Consider the following 17,169-nt stretch of genomic DNA (forward strand, 5'->3'; position numbering starts at 1 on the left):
TTATTTGCATATTTGCATTTCTTAGATGATTAGTGACTTTGAGCATGTTTTCACACGCCTCTTTATGTCCTCTTTCAAAAGTGCCTATTTAGGACCTTTGCCCAATTTTGTATTGGATTGTTTATCTTCCTTTTGTTAAGTTGTATGAGTTCCTTATAGATTTTGGAGATTAGGCCCTTATCAGATATGACATTGGCAAATATGTTTTCCCACACAGTGGGCTTTCTTGTTGTTTTGTTGATGGTTTCTTTTGCTGTGCAGAAGCTTTTTATTTTGATGTAGCCCCATTTTTTCATTTTCTCTTTAGTTTCAAGTGTCCTAGGAGCTGTATCAGTGATGAGCTTTTGACTTTATGCTACAGGTCTCTTACAAGAACAAATATTTCTTTTTTATTTTAAGTTTAGCACTTCTTCACTTCAGCGTGTCTCTTCCATTAAATTAAGACATTCATGGGTCATTGAAAAGAGCAAATATAATATGATTTGATTCTCAGATATTTGCTTTCTCCTTCCTTCTTTCCTTCCTCCCTCACTCCCTCCTTTTCTTCCTTCCTTCCTTCCTTCCTTCCTTCCTTCCTTCCTTCCTTCCTTCCTTCCTTCTTTCCTTCCTGTTTTCTTTCTCTCTCTTTTAATCATCCATTTGTTCAGTTGTCCATCCATACCATCCATCCATCCATCCATCTTTCTATCTCCAAGATGCTTATAAAGAGGTTTGGAATGCCTGGCGGGTGTGGCTCAGGAGGTTGGATTCCCGGTCAAGGGCACATGGCCGGGTTGCGGGCTCAATCCCCAGTAGGGGGCGTGCAGGAGGCAGCTGATCCATGATTCTCCCTTATCATTGATGTTTCTATCTCTCTCTCCCTCTCTCTTCCTCTCTGAAATCAATAAAAATATATTTTTTTAAAAAACTGGTGTGGAATGTCATGCACTAAATGTTATAGCTTTTATTTTAACTTGGATGGTGAAATAGAAGGCAATTTGTTGCCTTCTTTGTAGTTTTTAGTACTGCTCCATTTTTTTAATAGAAAGCTTCTCTCATTTTTAGATTAAAAAATATAATTAGATACAGACTTTACTTTTGAGAATTTATGACCTATGAGAAGAAATTAGGCCCAGTGTTTCCAGCAGATCTGTGTGATTCTCACCTGTCTGAGCAGCAGGCTCCTGATTACAGATCTATTAACAATAACCAAACTGCTTCCAGCCAGGCTCAGTGACTGAGCTGCGACCCTTTGAGTTTAGACAGCCTAGATCCCGAAGCAGCTGTTCAAATGCAGAACCTCAAAGGCTCCTATCCTGGTATTACTGAGCTGCAAAATTTTTCCTGTCTGGCGTGTGCCCAAGCTTCATCCTTGATTTTTTTTTGTGCAACCTTGGCAATGTCATTTATGCTTTTGTGTCCTGATTTCTTTACTTGCAAAAGAAGGATATTTGTACCTTTCCTGCTTAGTGCTTTAAATTTTTAAAGAGAAAAGTGATAATGGAAGACATTGATTAACATTATTCTCACCAAGGCTGCTATGATACATTGAAGATACTAAGACTTTTTTATAGGAAGGCTAGTCTATTTTCTTTAGAAAAAACAAAGAACTATTTTAACAGGCTCTGAGGACTCTTACTACCAAGTAAGAATTTAAATTGCAGGACAACAGATAAGATAAAACTTTACAAATTCTTATCAAAGAGAATCAGGTCGATAAACTCACCCTAAAAATATTTTTATACGTTTCTTCTACACTAAACTGTAACTCCTCCTGTTTCACATGTGGATACTCAACCCATCCAGTCTTTTCCTTTATTTTTTTCTTATATTATTAGTAGGCGAAGACATCAGATTTTGGCTACAGCTAAACTCACATGCTCAGACAAACAGGGTAAACAGATAATAGAAAAGAAAAATTCCTTTCTGGTTGTGTTACCTTCTTTTCAGCTCTACTCTGATGTCTTTAGCTCATGCATACATGACAGTGGTTATTATTTAGCTTCATTGAGACCATTTCTTCCCGGTTACTAAGTGGCAGTGCTGGCTCTCTCATAGAGTTGTCAGGAGATAGTGGGGGTGTCAGAGTTTACTAATCTCAAAATGACCTAAGTTCAGGGTATCAAAATGCATTCATTTCCCCCCTTTGACATATACATGAAATCTGGGAATACCCATTAAAATTCAAAACAGCACTGTTCAACAGAAATATAACATGTGCCACATTTGTAATTTAATTTTTCTAGTAACCATATGGAAAAATAAAAAAGAAACAGGTGATTAATTCTAATAATAGATTTTATTTAATCCAGAATATCTAAAATGTTATCATCTGAACATGTGATCAATATAAAACATTATATTAATAAGACACTTATATACCTAAGATAGAATTGGAATTGACTGTGTTTGATTTTATATTGCTTTCCACTTGTGGTAACAGACACAATCAAGAAATATGATAAACTCAAAATAAAAAATGGTATAAAATATGGATTTTCTTAAAATGAAGTTAATTCAGATGTAGCAAGCATTCATATATTACTTTGCCTGAAATTTTAAAATGTTAATTTTTAATTTACACTCTCAATCTAATGGGTATATGAGTTGATTTTCAAATATGTTTTGGAATTATTATTCCACTAACTACCATGTTACTGAATTATGCAAAAAGCTTTGGCTTTCAAAATCTGTTACAGTTCCCATGTCTACAAAGGGTTTGAACCAGGTCTATTTAATCTCCCATATACATGAAAGCAATGTGTAACAAAACATCTTTTTAGCCATATTTGAAAAAAATAAACAATTACCAGAAGGTCCTAACTGCTATAGAAAATTGGGGGTTGGGGGTGGAGGTATGAGAGAGTGGGATCCAAATTCAAATAGAGTAGTCAGGTAGGACCTCACTACAGAGGTGTCATTTCACCAAAAAACTAACTCTCATCTGCAGGATTTGCCTGGTATAAATACTTCACCATGGCTCATGTCAACCAACCAACTTATTATTACTAAATGCAGAGTTAAGAAGAGATGAGCACAATCAATTGGTCTTGTGAGCCAGTATGCACAAGTCCCAACACAACACCGGAAGGTCAGAGAGGGAACATCCAGTACTAGATGGCAGGGGCCTATAGGCTTTTGCTCTGGGTGTTATGGGAACCCACTGGAAGGTTTTAATAGAGAAGTAACATGATCTGACTTTTGTTTTAAAAGTCATATTCTACAGAAGTTTGCTCATGAGTAAATAAATACTTGTGTACATGTGCACACTTGAATACATGAGTATGTGTATATTTCTACTTTTTCATAGATGTCAATTCACCCCAGACATCATTCTGCTCTTTCTTTTGGGCAGATAGAGAAGAAGAATACACATCTTTTTGTATTAAGGACCAATCATCTTTCTTCATTCCTGCATTTAATCAAAACCCTGCTGAAATAAAAATGCCATATGTTATTATTTTTTAAAGAATATATAGTTCATTGAATCCTAGAGCTTCTCATAAAAGTGAAATGTAGCACATGTTGTGAAGTCGTAAGTTGTCATCACAATTAGTTATATAGTTTCATTTTATTAATTGTTGATAACAGTATCCTTGGGATCCTGCTCTGTTCTCCAGCTCTGAAGCTCATAGCATTCTATGTACACTGATATATGTACATTTGGGAATTTAAAGCAATCATAGGAAATAATATCCTTGAATAGAATTTTAAAATTGAAGCTATGCATAAGAATGGTGTTGGAGGTATCTTAGGAACCTTCTAAGTTAATAGATTAATTTTTGAATGAGCCTAAATGAAACAAATCAAAGAAAAAGAAAATACTTGTATAGTAACTGGCTTCCTGGACATAAAATATAGACTCGAAGATGGCAAAGGTGAGACAGTTGAATATAATGTCAAGAAGGAAAAAGAGGTAAATGCTTATAAATGGAAGAGAAGCCATGAATTATTATGCAATACATTTTAAAGACTGTCTCCCCTCCCTATGAAAGAAATAGCCTTTGTCCCAATGGTATTTTGGTGATATCTTCCAGCAGCTGGAAAACTTGTTGCCATTATCATATTAAAGCTCCTCATACTCTTGAAAAATATATTATCAAGTGTATGTACAGGGGAAAGTCAAAAGATAAAACAACTAGTCCATTTTTAATAACATAGAGATTGGGATCATAGAGTGAGAACCCAGAGGGCCTAGATTTGAATTTCCAACAACTTACAAATTACTAGCTGTGTGATTCAAAGCGCAATTCTTAACCAAGGAGTGCCTTTATTTCTTAATATTAAAAATGAACATAATAGTAAATCTTTCTCATATGGTTGTCGAGGAGGATGAATGAATTAAATTCGTAAAATCTTTGAAAAAGTCCCTGGTACAGAGCAAATGTTCAGAAAGTGTTAGCTATGATGAAGATGATGACATTGATGGTGATGGGGGAGGTGGTAGTGGTAATGTTGATGATGGTTAAATATGATGCTTGCCTATTACAATCTTTATTTCTCCTTTGGAATGGTGTCCTTAAAAAAATTTAAGCATATGGACGTCAATCCAAAGTACCCCTTAAGTGAATTTTTTTGAAAACTCTTTCTAAAAATAATTGTTTCAAGTAAGCAGATGCCTCTGGGGTATCCATCTCATCTTAGTTCAGTTGGTAAAATTTGAATTCTCATAACGTGTCTCCAGGATATCTTACATGTAAAATTCACAAGTTGCCTTTTTGCCAGATTTGCCTTTTCCTTTATCTGGATCTCAATGCAGATTTATCCTGCTATGTCATTTATCTATTAGACCACAAAATGTTCTTCTAAATGGGATCTGCCCAGCACCTTTCTCACCACCTCAACAAGTGACTCTTCTTTAAATAAACACAATTTTACCACAAGGGATCAATGTTCATAGTAGCAAAGCTCCCATTGGGGCCAAGAAAACCTTTCTATTTATGCATAAAGTCTTCTTTGATTTCTTTCAAAGTGGAGTTCTTATTTCAAAGCATTGAATTTCTTTGGGAGGAATTATCCAGCTCGTCTAAGTGAATCATCATTTTTGTACCATTAGAGAAAGTAAACATTTTCTCCAAACAATATATGCAGTGAAAAGTTAGTATTACTGGTAATCAGAGGCCAACTATGGAACTGGTTGAGTTATTTCATGAAGAGTAGAGTACTAACTAGTACATGTTGTGTTGGATAAATTCAAGGATATAAATTGCCATTTCGTGAGAATCTCTCTGTAGAGAATGGCAGACTAACTCTGGAGTCACAGGCCTCTGTTAACACTTTGGGCATTCAGTAAATTCACCATAGATCCTGGGCGTGTAGTTTGCTACTTTGGAGAAACCTATGAACCCTGAGAGGCTATAGTTGGGCTAGAAAAATGGTGCAGTTGCTTGGGATTAGCTGAGTTGCTCTCTGAGGCTGGAGTTTAGCCAGGTCTGTAGTCTCAGAGAGGGCTTGATAGAGAAGGTGACTGGATGAGCACCTTCCCTGACAAGGAGTTGCTGGGGTGAACAGTTGGAGAATACTTTTCCTGTTGGTAAATCCCAGCATGCTGAGTGATGTTGTCAGGGCAGATAGCTTTGCACCTTCTGCCTCCTTTAGAGGGCCTAGAGAGCCTCTTTTCATGGGAGGCTCAAGATGTGTTTGCAAAGGGGCATTGTGGTATTTATTAAAATAATAATAACATTCTTATAAGCATTCTCTCTATATATTATCTCATTTAATCCTCATCTCAGCCCTGTGCCTTTCCCCACATTTAACATGATGAAAGTGCCAGGGATGTAACTTACCTAAGATCAAACATCAGTCTGTGTCTTGAGCCAATGCTCTAAATTATGGTTTCCAATACCTTTTGTGAAAAGAACAGTATATGGACAGTAATGATGATATTAGAGAGTATTTACATATTTACTGTGTACACCACACTTCAGGCATATTGGTTCTTGTTCATCAACCTGGAAGCTCTCTGAGCTCCATTGTTTAGGGGTTTTTATGAAGGTTTCATTATGTAGGCATAATTAGTGAAAATCATTCTCCATTTGGTGATTAAATGAATCTCCAGCCCTCTCTTCATTCCCTGTAGCTCCAGGGATGGGTTAGAAGTGCCAAGCTTCTAATCACATAATTGGTTCCTCTGGCAATCCTGAAGCTATTTGGGGTCCACAAAAAGTCACCTCATTAGCATAAACTCAGGAAGGGTTGAAAGAGGTTTGTTCTAAAAAATAAAAGACACTCGTCTCACCCCTATCACTCAGGAATTCCAAACATTTTGAAACTCTTGTGCCAGGAACTGGGACAAAGACCAGTTATATATTATCATAATATCGTGTTTCTGTAGTAAAATTTTTAAAACCATAACATATCTATACAAGCATGCATTTTTGCATCTCTTTAATGACGGACATTTTAATAAACATTTCATAGTTGTGTCTATTTACCACATTAGATATATTAATTAAACTGAATATTAGAGCTGGGAAAACTGCCTTTTGTGCAAATTATTTATAGAGGATTTTAATCTCTTTTAGTGAGATTAAAGTGCTCTTTTCTCCAAGATTATATGTAAGCTAATTCAGCTGGCAAAGCATGTTAAAATGCATGGAAGGGAAGATTTCAATATTTAGACACTTAAAATTCATTGGAATTTGGAGATCATGTGGATTCTAACTCCAAGATTCTTTCCTAAATAACTCAAAAACATATAATAAGAGATGTTTTGTTGTTGCTTTTAAGGTACTTGGAGACATTTTTAAGATGGCAAATTCAGTCTTGCTCCTGGCACAAACTTTCATATGAACATTAATAGGATTTTAAAATTAACATCTATAATGTAAAAATGAGCTTTGCCTTGTATGCTTTGCATTTGATTACAATTTTTCTCCTCTTAATTTTCTCTTTTCAGCCTGAGTATGTTTGCAACAATACAGCTATTGCTGTGTTTTTCATTTTCACGAATCATTGGTGAGGATCATGGAGAATTCCACACTAATCCTCCCAAAAGAAAACATTCCTATTCTCATATGAGGTCCCACCCCCATCTTCCCCATTTCTCCCTACATGGACAATTCCAGGCCTTTCATGTACTTCAGTGCTACTTGCAGGTTCCAAAAACATTGTCATGTTGTCTGCTCCTCCCTCCAGCTTCACCCATGTGATGGTACAATCAGAAGATAGTGTCTGTGCCAGTTCCAGTTGCTTAGAAATGTGAACACATGCACAGAAGAAAGCTATTTGCCTAAGTAGAGTTTTCAGCACTCTCCATCTGCCTCCTTCATGGAGAAGATTACATTTCTTTTCTTCTAAACTAGAAATATAGATAAAAAGTAAAGCTTCATGGCCTAAATGTAGTCTTTGCCAATAGTTGTAAAAATCATTGAGTTCTGGAGGGCTGCACAGCCTACCCCAGCTTCCCACAGTGAGAAAGGCAAGATTCCCAGGAACAGCAGAGGAAAAACTCCTTGGTAAGGAAAGGTTACTTACTACCAAGGAGCCAGAGCTAAGAAGGGCCAGGCCATCTGTTTCTACTGGCAGAGAGATAGGGTCAGCATCAGGATAAGATGGCAAAGGGGCTAATCATAAGGGACAGAAATCAGGTGTAAGTTCTTTGCCTCCAGAGGACAGAGGTCAAGAGAAAAGCAGGAATCTGGAGCACTGATGTTGATATTAGTGATGTGCATGACACCAAGCCAGGTAGTTTCTGAGAGCTGCTCCCCCACTTGTTAGGTAGGGAATGCACAAGGCCAATTTCAGATGTTTTTACTGGGCCCACCGAAGCTCACAACCTACAAAATAAGACCATGTGATGATCAAGTCGGTTGCTGTTTTCAGCAAGTCCGCTTTAAAAAGTCAAACATAAATCTTCATGGTAGGAATTCTGATTCTAGGAATGTATCCAAATGAAATTAATAAAAAATGTGGACATGGATTTATAGGTAAGTCGTGGCTCGGTAAATGACAGAATGTTCATCATGATCACAGAACCGTCAGCAACATCCATTTAGTTAGTGAATCCTGTTTGCCCTGTATAATCTCAGTTAATTTCGACAATATCCCTGTGAGATGGGTATCATTATTCAAAATCTAAAGATAAGAGACCAACAGATGTTGAGCAACTCGCCTATAGTCACACAACTATCAAGTTTCAGAGCCCATTTGAATCAGTTCTGTTGGCCTCTTGAAAGTCATCCTGCCCTTCTTCTGCAGTTCTATTCAAGCACTTCCCAAACTTTTCCATCCTTGGAAATTATTGAAAACCTCAAGTAGCTTTTCTTCATGGACTCTATTTCCATTTCCCACCTTAGGAATTGAAACAGAATTGTTAACAATATCATTAATTCTACTAAAAGAATAATAACTCTATTACACGTTTAAATATTTTTATTAAAAAGTTTCTAAAACAAAAAATCAAGTGAGTGGCATTGATTTGCATTTTTATGTATCTCTTTCACATCTGGCTCAAATTTATTTAGTTAACAGAATTTTGTTTGAAATCTCTTTGATAAAATGTTAAGTAGATTTCTAAGGCCATAAGGAGTGTGTATCACATATTGATAACATGATTTTGCTTGCAGACATTTTACTTGGAAGATTTAACTACTTTTACATTGTAGTCAATGTTTCCTTTAAAAATATTTTATATCTCACAGGGCAAATCATACAAATTCAGGGGCCCATTACCACCCATGTGGAATCCAATTACCTACCTAGACCATAACAACCTTTGGCGGACAATTGATGACATGGGACAAGAGGTAAAGCTTTTCAAAGCTTCTGTGATTACATTTGTGTTTTTCATAAGTTTAATCCTTAAAAGAAAGGAGATGCAACACATCATCAATGCCTAGCACATTGTGTAGCACATAGTAACTCTCAGTAAAGATTTGTGAAATGAATAACATGAACTTGTTTCTAACCTCTTAAAGAATGAGATACTCAACAGATTGCTATTTGTATATTACTTGTGAAAGGGGAGAAGATCATATATTACTCTCCCTTCCTGGGATAATGTTTCTAATCTAGAAAATCCTCAGAACATAACAAAACAAGACCTCCAGGTATTTGAGTCACCACCCTGTTCAAGCCAGTAACCCACAAGAAAATACACACAGAGCTTGACCTGAAACTCAGGTTTAGATGTGATTTGGTATGGCTGTCTAATCCTTACTGAGGAGATGAACTTATAAATGTTCTCCCTAAATAAGTTACTTCCTAATTGCTATTTGGAAACAAACTGATTACAACATAGCCTTCATTTACTGTGCAGAAAGTATTATCATAAATTAAATATGGATCATGTGGTATAGATCAATAATAGAAAAGCTACACAGACAGCATTGGATTTGTAGCAAAAGTCATGATTGGGGGATTTGAAAAACTTAAATTTTCCTTCTTTAAGTTAGAGTTTTTAATACTATTGAAATATTTATTTAAAGTATAAAATTAAATCCCTCCCGAATCCTCATCTGAATGTAGATTCCCAGTGATGCTCCATGGAAGGCACCCCTTGCCGAAGAGTGGGACCACATGACAATGAAGGAGCTGCTAGACAAGATCTGCTGGACTGAGTAAGACTTTCCATTAGACACCGGAATTTATTGTGACTGTCATTCAGGTTAATTTAGAATCCTATTGAACACGAATGGGACAAGTATCTACTTTGTGTCTAAAACCATGCTATTTGGCCAGGTGGAATGCTGAAAAATATTGAAAATGGGTTCTGCCCTAAAGTTGTCAGAGTTTTGCACCACCAACCTGGTATTATCCCATAAAATACCCGGAACAAACCAGAATGTGCCACCTCCTTTACTTGGAACAGCTTAAAGACCATTAGCTTAAAGATTTATCAAGTTGTTGATGTAGGAATACTTTTGTGTTCCTCACTTGTGGTCAAGTGTAGAGATGGTGCATTAACATATGTGTTTAAAACACCTTATGGGTGCAATTCTTCAAGGATTTGAAAAGAATTTCTAGAGAATGTCTGTATAGTTTACAACTGTAGAGGAAACATGTATTACTGGATTGATTGCTTTTATTAAATGAAAAGCATGTAGTGTTGAAAGCAACTATTCATGAGCCAAGCTTTAAATTCTGGTTGGCAGTGCTGGGGACTATATATGAACTATGAAGTCTATCTATGTAGACACCTGAAGACACTCACTGCTCTTGAACAGCAAGGAAAATGGAAAGGGTTATAAGTTCATAGGCCTGGTGAATTTGTGGTAAATGAAGTAAGAAAAATGGAAGTTAAGTTCAAGGAGACTGTCCTTCCATGCTTCTTGGAATTTAGCTTCAAGAAAGAGAGAGAAAAAAAGACAGAGAGAAAGGCATACAGGGAGGGAAGGAGGGAGAGAAAGGGGGATTCAAATCATTATTTTTAAAAGATAAAATGTAAATGTCTAATAATAGAAGATTGCTTTAATTATGGGCATCTAAAAATATAATACTCTACAGTCTTTAAATTATGTTGTTAAAATAATATTTAATGGCTTGAAAAATATCATAATATTAAAGATAGAAAATCAGGGTGTCATCGAGTATATACAATATAATATACTAGAGGCCCGGTGCGTGAAATTCACTCACTGGGAGAGGGGGTCCCTTAGACTGGCCTGTGCACTCTCGCAGTCCAGGAGCCCTCAGGCCTAAGCCAGCAGTCGGACATCCTTAGTGCGACCACCAGGGGGCAGCTCCTGCATTGAGCACCTGCCCCCTGGTGATCAGTGCACATCATAGTGACCGATCATTCTGCTGGTTGGTCAATTTGCATATTAGTCTTTTATTATATAGGATGTTCTTGTTTCTGAAAAAGAAATTGTATGTAAACTGAAAAGCAATAGGCATCCATCAAAATGTTTTAACACAATATTACAATATAAATTTTTATCCACATATTTAAAAATGCTTCATCAAACATCATATTTCATGGTTGTATAATATTCCATGGAAAGGGAATACCATAATGTAATGTATTTCTCTATCACCCTGTTGGGCATTTTGGTTACTTCTAGTTTTTAGTTACTATTATTAACATATAATTACCTGTGAAAACAATCTCTGTGCTTCTCCTATCTTTAACCTTTGAAAGCAACCAATTCTGGAATAGTAAAAGCCTTTTATTGTCATGAAATCAATGTCTATTATTAATTATAATCTTTTAAACACTTATCTAATGCTATTTACCACTTTTTTGAGATTTTAATTTGTAATATATAATTTATTTTGATTGTAATGAAATTGCAGAATTTATTTTAAATTATATACACTACATTTTCAAAATATTAATATTAAACATAGAAAATCAGGTATTTAATTACCTGCATTCATTTTATAACTGGTTAGCAGTGCTGGGGACTATATATGTTATGAATAGCTTTCAATAAATTCATTTAAGTCTTTTCTCCCCAGAGAGCTTCAAAACTCTTTGAAGATCAGTTTAATTTTGTACCTTTAGGATCATAGAGATCTGACTTTTTCTATCATAGTCCTTGGCCTAGTCCTTCCCTTAGTGAAATTCTAGGTTGTTGGCTGTCTGACAGAATAAAGCATGCCTAGATATTAGTAATATATGAAAACAAGGTAATTTTCTAACTTTTCCTAATCAAAATATAAAAGATAAATATTTTCTGGTTCTAAAAGCACAATCATATATTCAAAGACCAATGTTGTTCATTCTTAGACTTATTATTTGTAAAATGCTTTTTGGAAACACATTACATTTTCAATGTGGTCAGCTATGTAAATAACCTTTTTAAAGCCTATAACTAGAAAAACAATGCATCAGACCGAGACTAGTGATTGTCTTTATGGAAGCAGAAACGTGGGAAATACTCATTCTCTTATTTTTTTATTCTGTGAATTTTCCAAATTTTATATGTGCATACATTTTTCATGCAGAAAATATAATAACATTTATCTTTTAAAAAGTCAACAGGACAAAGAATCAAAAATTATTGCACTAGCTTTCTTGACCTTCTATTCCTCAAATATTGTTCTTCTCATTTCTTTTCTCACTAAGGCTTCCAGAGTAAATCAAATAAAGGATTAGAAATAGCCTGGCCCTCCAGAAAGAATTACTTTTAGATCTCTCTCCATTTCAAACCAGGATTACTTTTTCTTACCAAATTGTCAGCAATAACAACTGCAATCATAGCAGTGCTTTTATGTTTAATATTGGCTGTCTAGCTAGCCCAATATTGTTTTAGTTATTTATTATTCCCTTTACCTTATGCCACCTCAATTCACCTATAAAACAAGGAATACAAGAAACAGGACATCAGGAAACAGCAAAGGATGTTTTCACTTTGAAAATTTTAAACCAATATTTGGATATTTGCTTTAGATAGATGCCACAAATTGCCTCTGCAAAGAAACCACAAGTTGGTAATTTCCATCCCTCCAGTTATCATGAGAATTTTACAAAACTAACTCTAAGTTACTTCAACATATGTATTATACTATTTTCTGACTAAATGATGGGGAACTTCACAAAAGTTCTGTCAGATTATTATGGCTGCAAACATTGTCAGTAACTAGTATATGTGTCATGTGTGATTCTACAAATCTCCAAAGTAAAGGTACACTAGAAATAGAGAAGTGCCTCTTGGTGAGTCAAATAAAGCATTCTGAGGTATTAAAATAATGAGGTTTGAATCAGGCATGATGTGGTTTGAAGTTGTACCATTTTGTGAGTTGTGTACTACATATTACTAATCTCTCTGAGACTGTTTTGAACTTATGAACTGGGGAAAAATAGTAAAAAAAATATTAAAAAATAACTGTTTTATAGTATTATGACAATTCAACAAGACAATGGGTTTAAAAATCATGAAAGAGCCGAAACCCGTTTGGCTCAGTGGATAGAGCGTCGGCTTGCAGACTGAGGGGTCCAGGGTTCGATTCCGCTCAAGGGCATGTACCTGGGTTGCGGGCACATCCCCAGTGGGGGATGTGCAGGAGGCAGCTGACCGATGTTTCTCTCTCATCGATGTTTCTAACTCTCTATCTCTCTCCCTTCCTCTCTGTAAAAAATCAATAAAAATATATTAAAAAAAATAAAAAATAAAAATCATGAAAGAGTTCAATAAATAGAACACAGTATTATTTATTCCACCCATCGTCAACAGCACAACCAGGTGGCAAATTCTGAGTTGGACATAACCAGATTAGCAATACACAAAGTTTATGTAAAAGTCAAAAGGAAGATTGGTCCTTATTTAAAGATCTCAAAGTACATATTACTGGTGAATTTTAGAGTGTGTTAGATATAACTGAGTCATTAGAATCATATGAAACCATTCACTTTCTGGTATGCCTTCAGATAGGATATAGCCTCTTGACATTTACCTGACAATTCCAAACAAAAGTTCACCTATCTACATGCTATTAATTGATTCTCCCCTCATCCATTCTTTGAGCTTGTCTTCCATTAGGCAGTATAATGAATGAATACATAACTATGACTAGTTCTTTGTTTGGTACAGCACCTAGTTTATTCTTTGTATATTATAGGTAATTTAAAAATAAAGTTTAGTTGGTATTTCTCATCAACCATTCATTCAGCTATCCAACAAGTAATTATTGAGAAGTTGCTATGTTCCAGGTACTTTTATTAAAGGGGATACTATGGTGAGCAAGAAAGTTCAGATCTATATTATCATTGGTGATATTCTAGAGGGGGAGACAGCAATAAAAATAATAAAATAACAATTAAGATAATTTAAGACAATGAAAAGAGTTCTAAAGATAACTATACTATAGTAAAATGATAGAGGATGCCAGGGTGCTGGGAATATGGAAGTTAATGCTCATTTTCAAAGACACATAAGAGTTCTTCTTTCTGAGGAGACATTAGAATAAGTAGAGAGGGCACAGGAAAAAAATAGAGAAGAGAAGCATGGGCTACATCACTTAGGATTTTGGATGCCACAGTAAAAGATCTGCATCTTATTCTGATTATGATCAGATGCCACTGGAGGGTTATAAGCAAGGGAATGTCATGACTTGACTTACACTTTTGAAAGAGCACTGTGGATGGGAGGGAGGCATAAAGCGTCTGGCTTCAAGTGTAATGAGTAGATTGGGTGTAGATCATTTCAATGCTCCTGGCAAGAAATTATGCTAAATTGATTGTGAGGAAGGTGGAGTAATGTGGTGAAAGACAATAAGAATTTCAGATGGATTAGATGAGGGGAGAGTGATGGAAAGAGAGAAATTAAGGTTGATTTCTAGAGTGTTGGCCTTAGCAATTGGGTGAAAGGTGATGCCTTCTACTGAGATGGGGATCACTGGAAGCATAGCAACTGTGTGGGGAGAAATCATGACAGCACAGAATGGAATACAAGCTGATTCTGTGTAGGGTATTTTGGTTAAGGGGAAAGTAAATCTCATATTCCCCAAATGTCTGATGTCATCTATCTATCTATCTATCTATCTATCTATCTATCTATCTATCTATCCAGCCATCCATCCTGTTTCTCTGGAAAATCCTGACAAAGCGTAATATGCAAATTGACCAGATGGTGGAACGACCGGTCACTATAATGCGCACTGACCACCAGGGGGCAGATGCTCAACGCAGGAGCTGCCCCCAGCCCGCAGGCCCTGATCACCCAATCGGGGCTTGCTGGCCATCCTCTTAGTCCCTCCCCACCACCAGCAGGCTCCAATCGTCTGATGGGGAATGGAGAACCAGGGGTGAGTGGCAGTAGATGTGGGCAGTGCCAGGCCAAGGCGGTTGAGATCAAGCAGGGCCCTGATATCCCTACTGGTCTCCTCACACACATAGAGTGACTGGCAGCGGTGGGTGGGGCCGGTGAGCAGGCAGGAACGGCCAACCTCTCCATCCCTCCCACTTGCTGGCAGGCTTCAATCACCCAATGGGGAATGGGGAACCAGGAGTGGGTGGTGGCAGACATGGGTGGCACCAGACCAAGGCAAGGTGGGTGTGAGCAAGGAAGGCCCTGATCAGCCCACTGGTTGCCCCACACACAGAGGGCAACCAGTGGCATTCGCAGCAGGGGGCAGGGCCGGCTGCTGGCAACCAGGGAAGATCGGACCTGATTGCAGGCTAAGCCTAGGGACCCTACTGGTGTACTAATTTCATGCACCAGGCCTCTAGTATTTAATAATACAGGATTCTAGTGACAATTTTATGTGACTTGCTAAGTTGTGCCAAACTTAGCCAAATAAATATATTTCTTGAATAATTTCCAGAGAATTAAGTTGATGCTCTTTTGCATTTGCTAATTTTTCTCTTGTTCCTTCCTGAGTAGATCTGCAAAGAAGCTCGCTACTCTCTTTGTGAACCTGTGTGTCACTGCAGAGACCCATGAGGTCTCTGCTCTGTGGTTCCTATGGTATGTGAAGCAGTGTGGAGGCACAGTCAGGATCATCTCAACAACCAATGGAGGGCAGGTACCTATCCATACCTCCACCATTTAAACAGAAAATCACCTCTGCCTAAAATGAAAGGCTGACATCACCCTTCAGTCATGAATGGATGGCATGAATCAGGAGGCAGTCGTGTGGCTCTCAGAACTATATCATAGCAGCTCAAGGTGACTTTTGTGAGGGACAGTCTGTTAGGTACCCAATGTAAGAACCCAGCAGCCAATGTAATTTTAAGATTAGGCTTCTCAGCCTGGCTGGCGTGGCTCAGTGGTTGAGCTTTGACCTATGAACCAGGAGGTCACGGTTCAGTTCCCGATCAGGACACATGCCCAGGTTGCAGGCTCCATCCCCCATGTGGGGCATGCAGGAGGCAGCCGATTAATGATTCTTTCTCATCATTATATTCCTATCTATTTCTCTTCCTTCTTATCTGAAATCAATAAAATATATTTTTAAAAGGATTAAGCTTCTCTCTTACGTATAGGAGGACATCTGATGAACATGATGAACACTTCTTGGTAAATTCAACATGGAAAGTCAGAAATGGATTTCAATTTAAAACACACACGTGTGGAATTCATTAATTCATGCATTGCCTATTTCCTGAGCCCCAGCATTGTATAAGGCACTCTGTTAGGTATAGTAAGAAGTGGATTAGAATTCTTATATAATCTGCTTGGTAGTCATTTTTCTTTTCTTTCCTTCTTTTTCTTCACCCTCTTCCTCCTCTTCATTCCCCTCTTCTTTCTCCTTTCCTCCTTCTTTTCTTCCTAAGCTTATTTGAAATAGTCTTTTTAAAAATTAACTGAGCCCAGCTGGTATGGCTCAGTGGTTGAGCATCAACCCATGAACTGGGAGGTCATGGTTCAATTCCCAATCAGGTCACATGACCAGATTGTGGGCTTGATCCCCAGGAGGGGGCGTGCATGAGGCACCTGGTCAATGAGTCTCTCTCATTGATGTTTCTATCTCTCTCTCCCTCTCCCTTCCTCTATCTGAAGTCAATAAAAACATATTAAAAATTAATTGAACTGAAAATTTAGGAGGAGGCAGTCAGTTCAACTGTGTAGGACATTTGGAAGCTTTAGCAGGGCTCAGAAAAGATGGTGCAGTGGCCACAGAAGCAGCAGGCACCTGACCCAGAATGAGATGGGCAGCTTGAAACAGAGAGTAGGCTGGTCTGGGGATGAGTGGGCCAGGGAAGTTCTGAGCCTGAGTAATAAAGATGGGAAAAACAGGCTCATGCAAGTCATGGTCCAGCTGTAGGTATAGCTTCACCAGACCCAGCAACTCAATAAAAGGATGCAGATGATACATAGAGTAGGGATAGTGACCAGGCAGATAGGGCATGGGGTCAGGGTGAGGTTGTCCAGCTGAGGTTGGAGTCTGGAAATCTGCAAAAACATAGCCTGGAAAGTGACTGTTAGAAAACTTATAATTTTGTCAAAATCCAGCTATCACTAGTTAGACAGCAATGGTGAAAGACACTTCACAACAGCAAAATGAATATATATATTCATTTGAGATATATATATCTCAAAATAAGATATGTGAGAAAAAACTACCAATTTAATAATTTATACCCATTACTATATTACTATATTTCCTACCTATCTTTTTAATCCTTGTTTTCTTTGCAGGAGAGGAAATTTGTGGGTGGATCTGGTCAAGTGTGTGAGCGGATAATGGACCTCCTTGGGGATCAAGTGAAGCTGGAGAGGCCTGTGACTCACATTGACCAGACAGGAGAAAATATCCTTGTGGAGACCCTAAATCATGAGGTGTATGAGGTAACCAAGAGCCTTA

General features: G+C 37.3%; 1 protein-coding gene across 1 annotated transcript in view; it reads left to right on the top strand.

Annotated features, from left to right (window-relative positions):
- Positions 1 to 17,169, top strand: part of MAOB (monoamine oxidase B) — a 40,762-nt gene that overhangs the window by 10,037 nt on the left and 13,556 nt on the right. The window contains exons 3-6 of the mRNA XM_006755187.2: positions 8,622 to 8,726; positions 9,448 to 9,539; positions 15,246 to 15,387; positions 17,004 to 17,153. Of these exons, the coding sequence (XP_006755250.1) occupies positions 8,622 to 8,726; positions 9,448 to 9,539; positions 15,246 to 15,387; positions 17,004 to 17,153 (489 nt within the window). The remainder of the gene's footprint in view (positions 1 to 8,621; positions 8,727 to 9,447; positions 9,540 to 15,245; positions 15,388 to 17,003; positions 17,154 to 17,169) is intronic.

This window comes from Myotis davidii, unplaced genomic scaffold, assembly GCF_000327345.1.
Source record: "Myotis davidii unplaced genomic scaffold, ASM32734v1 scaffold1673, whole genome shotgun sequence".
NCBI lineage: Eukaryota > Metazoa > Chordata > Mammalia > Chiroptera > Vespertilionidae > Myotis > Myotis davidii.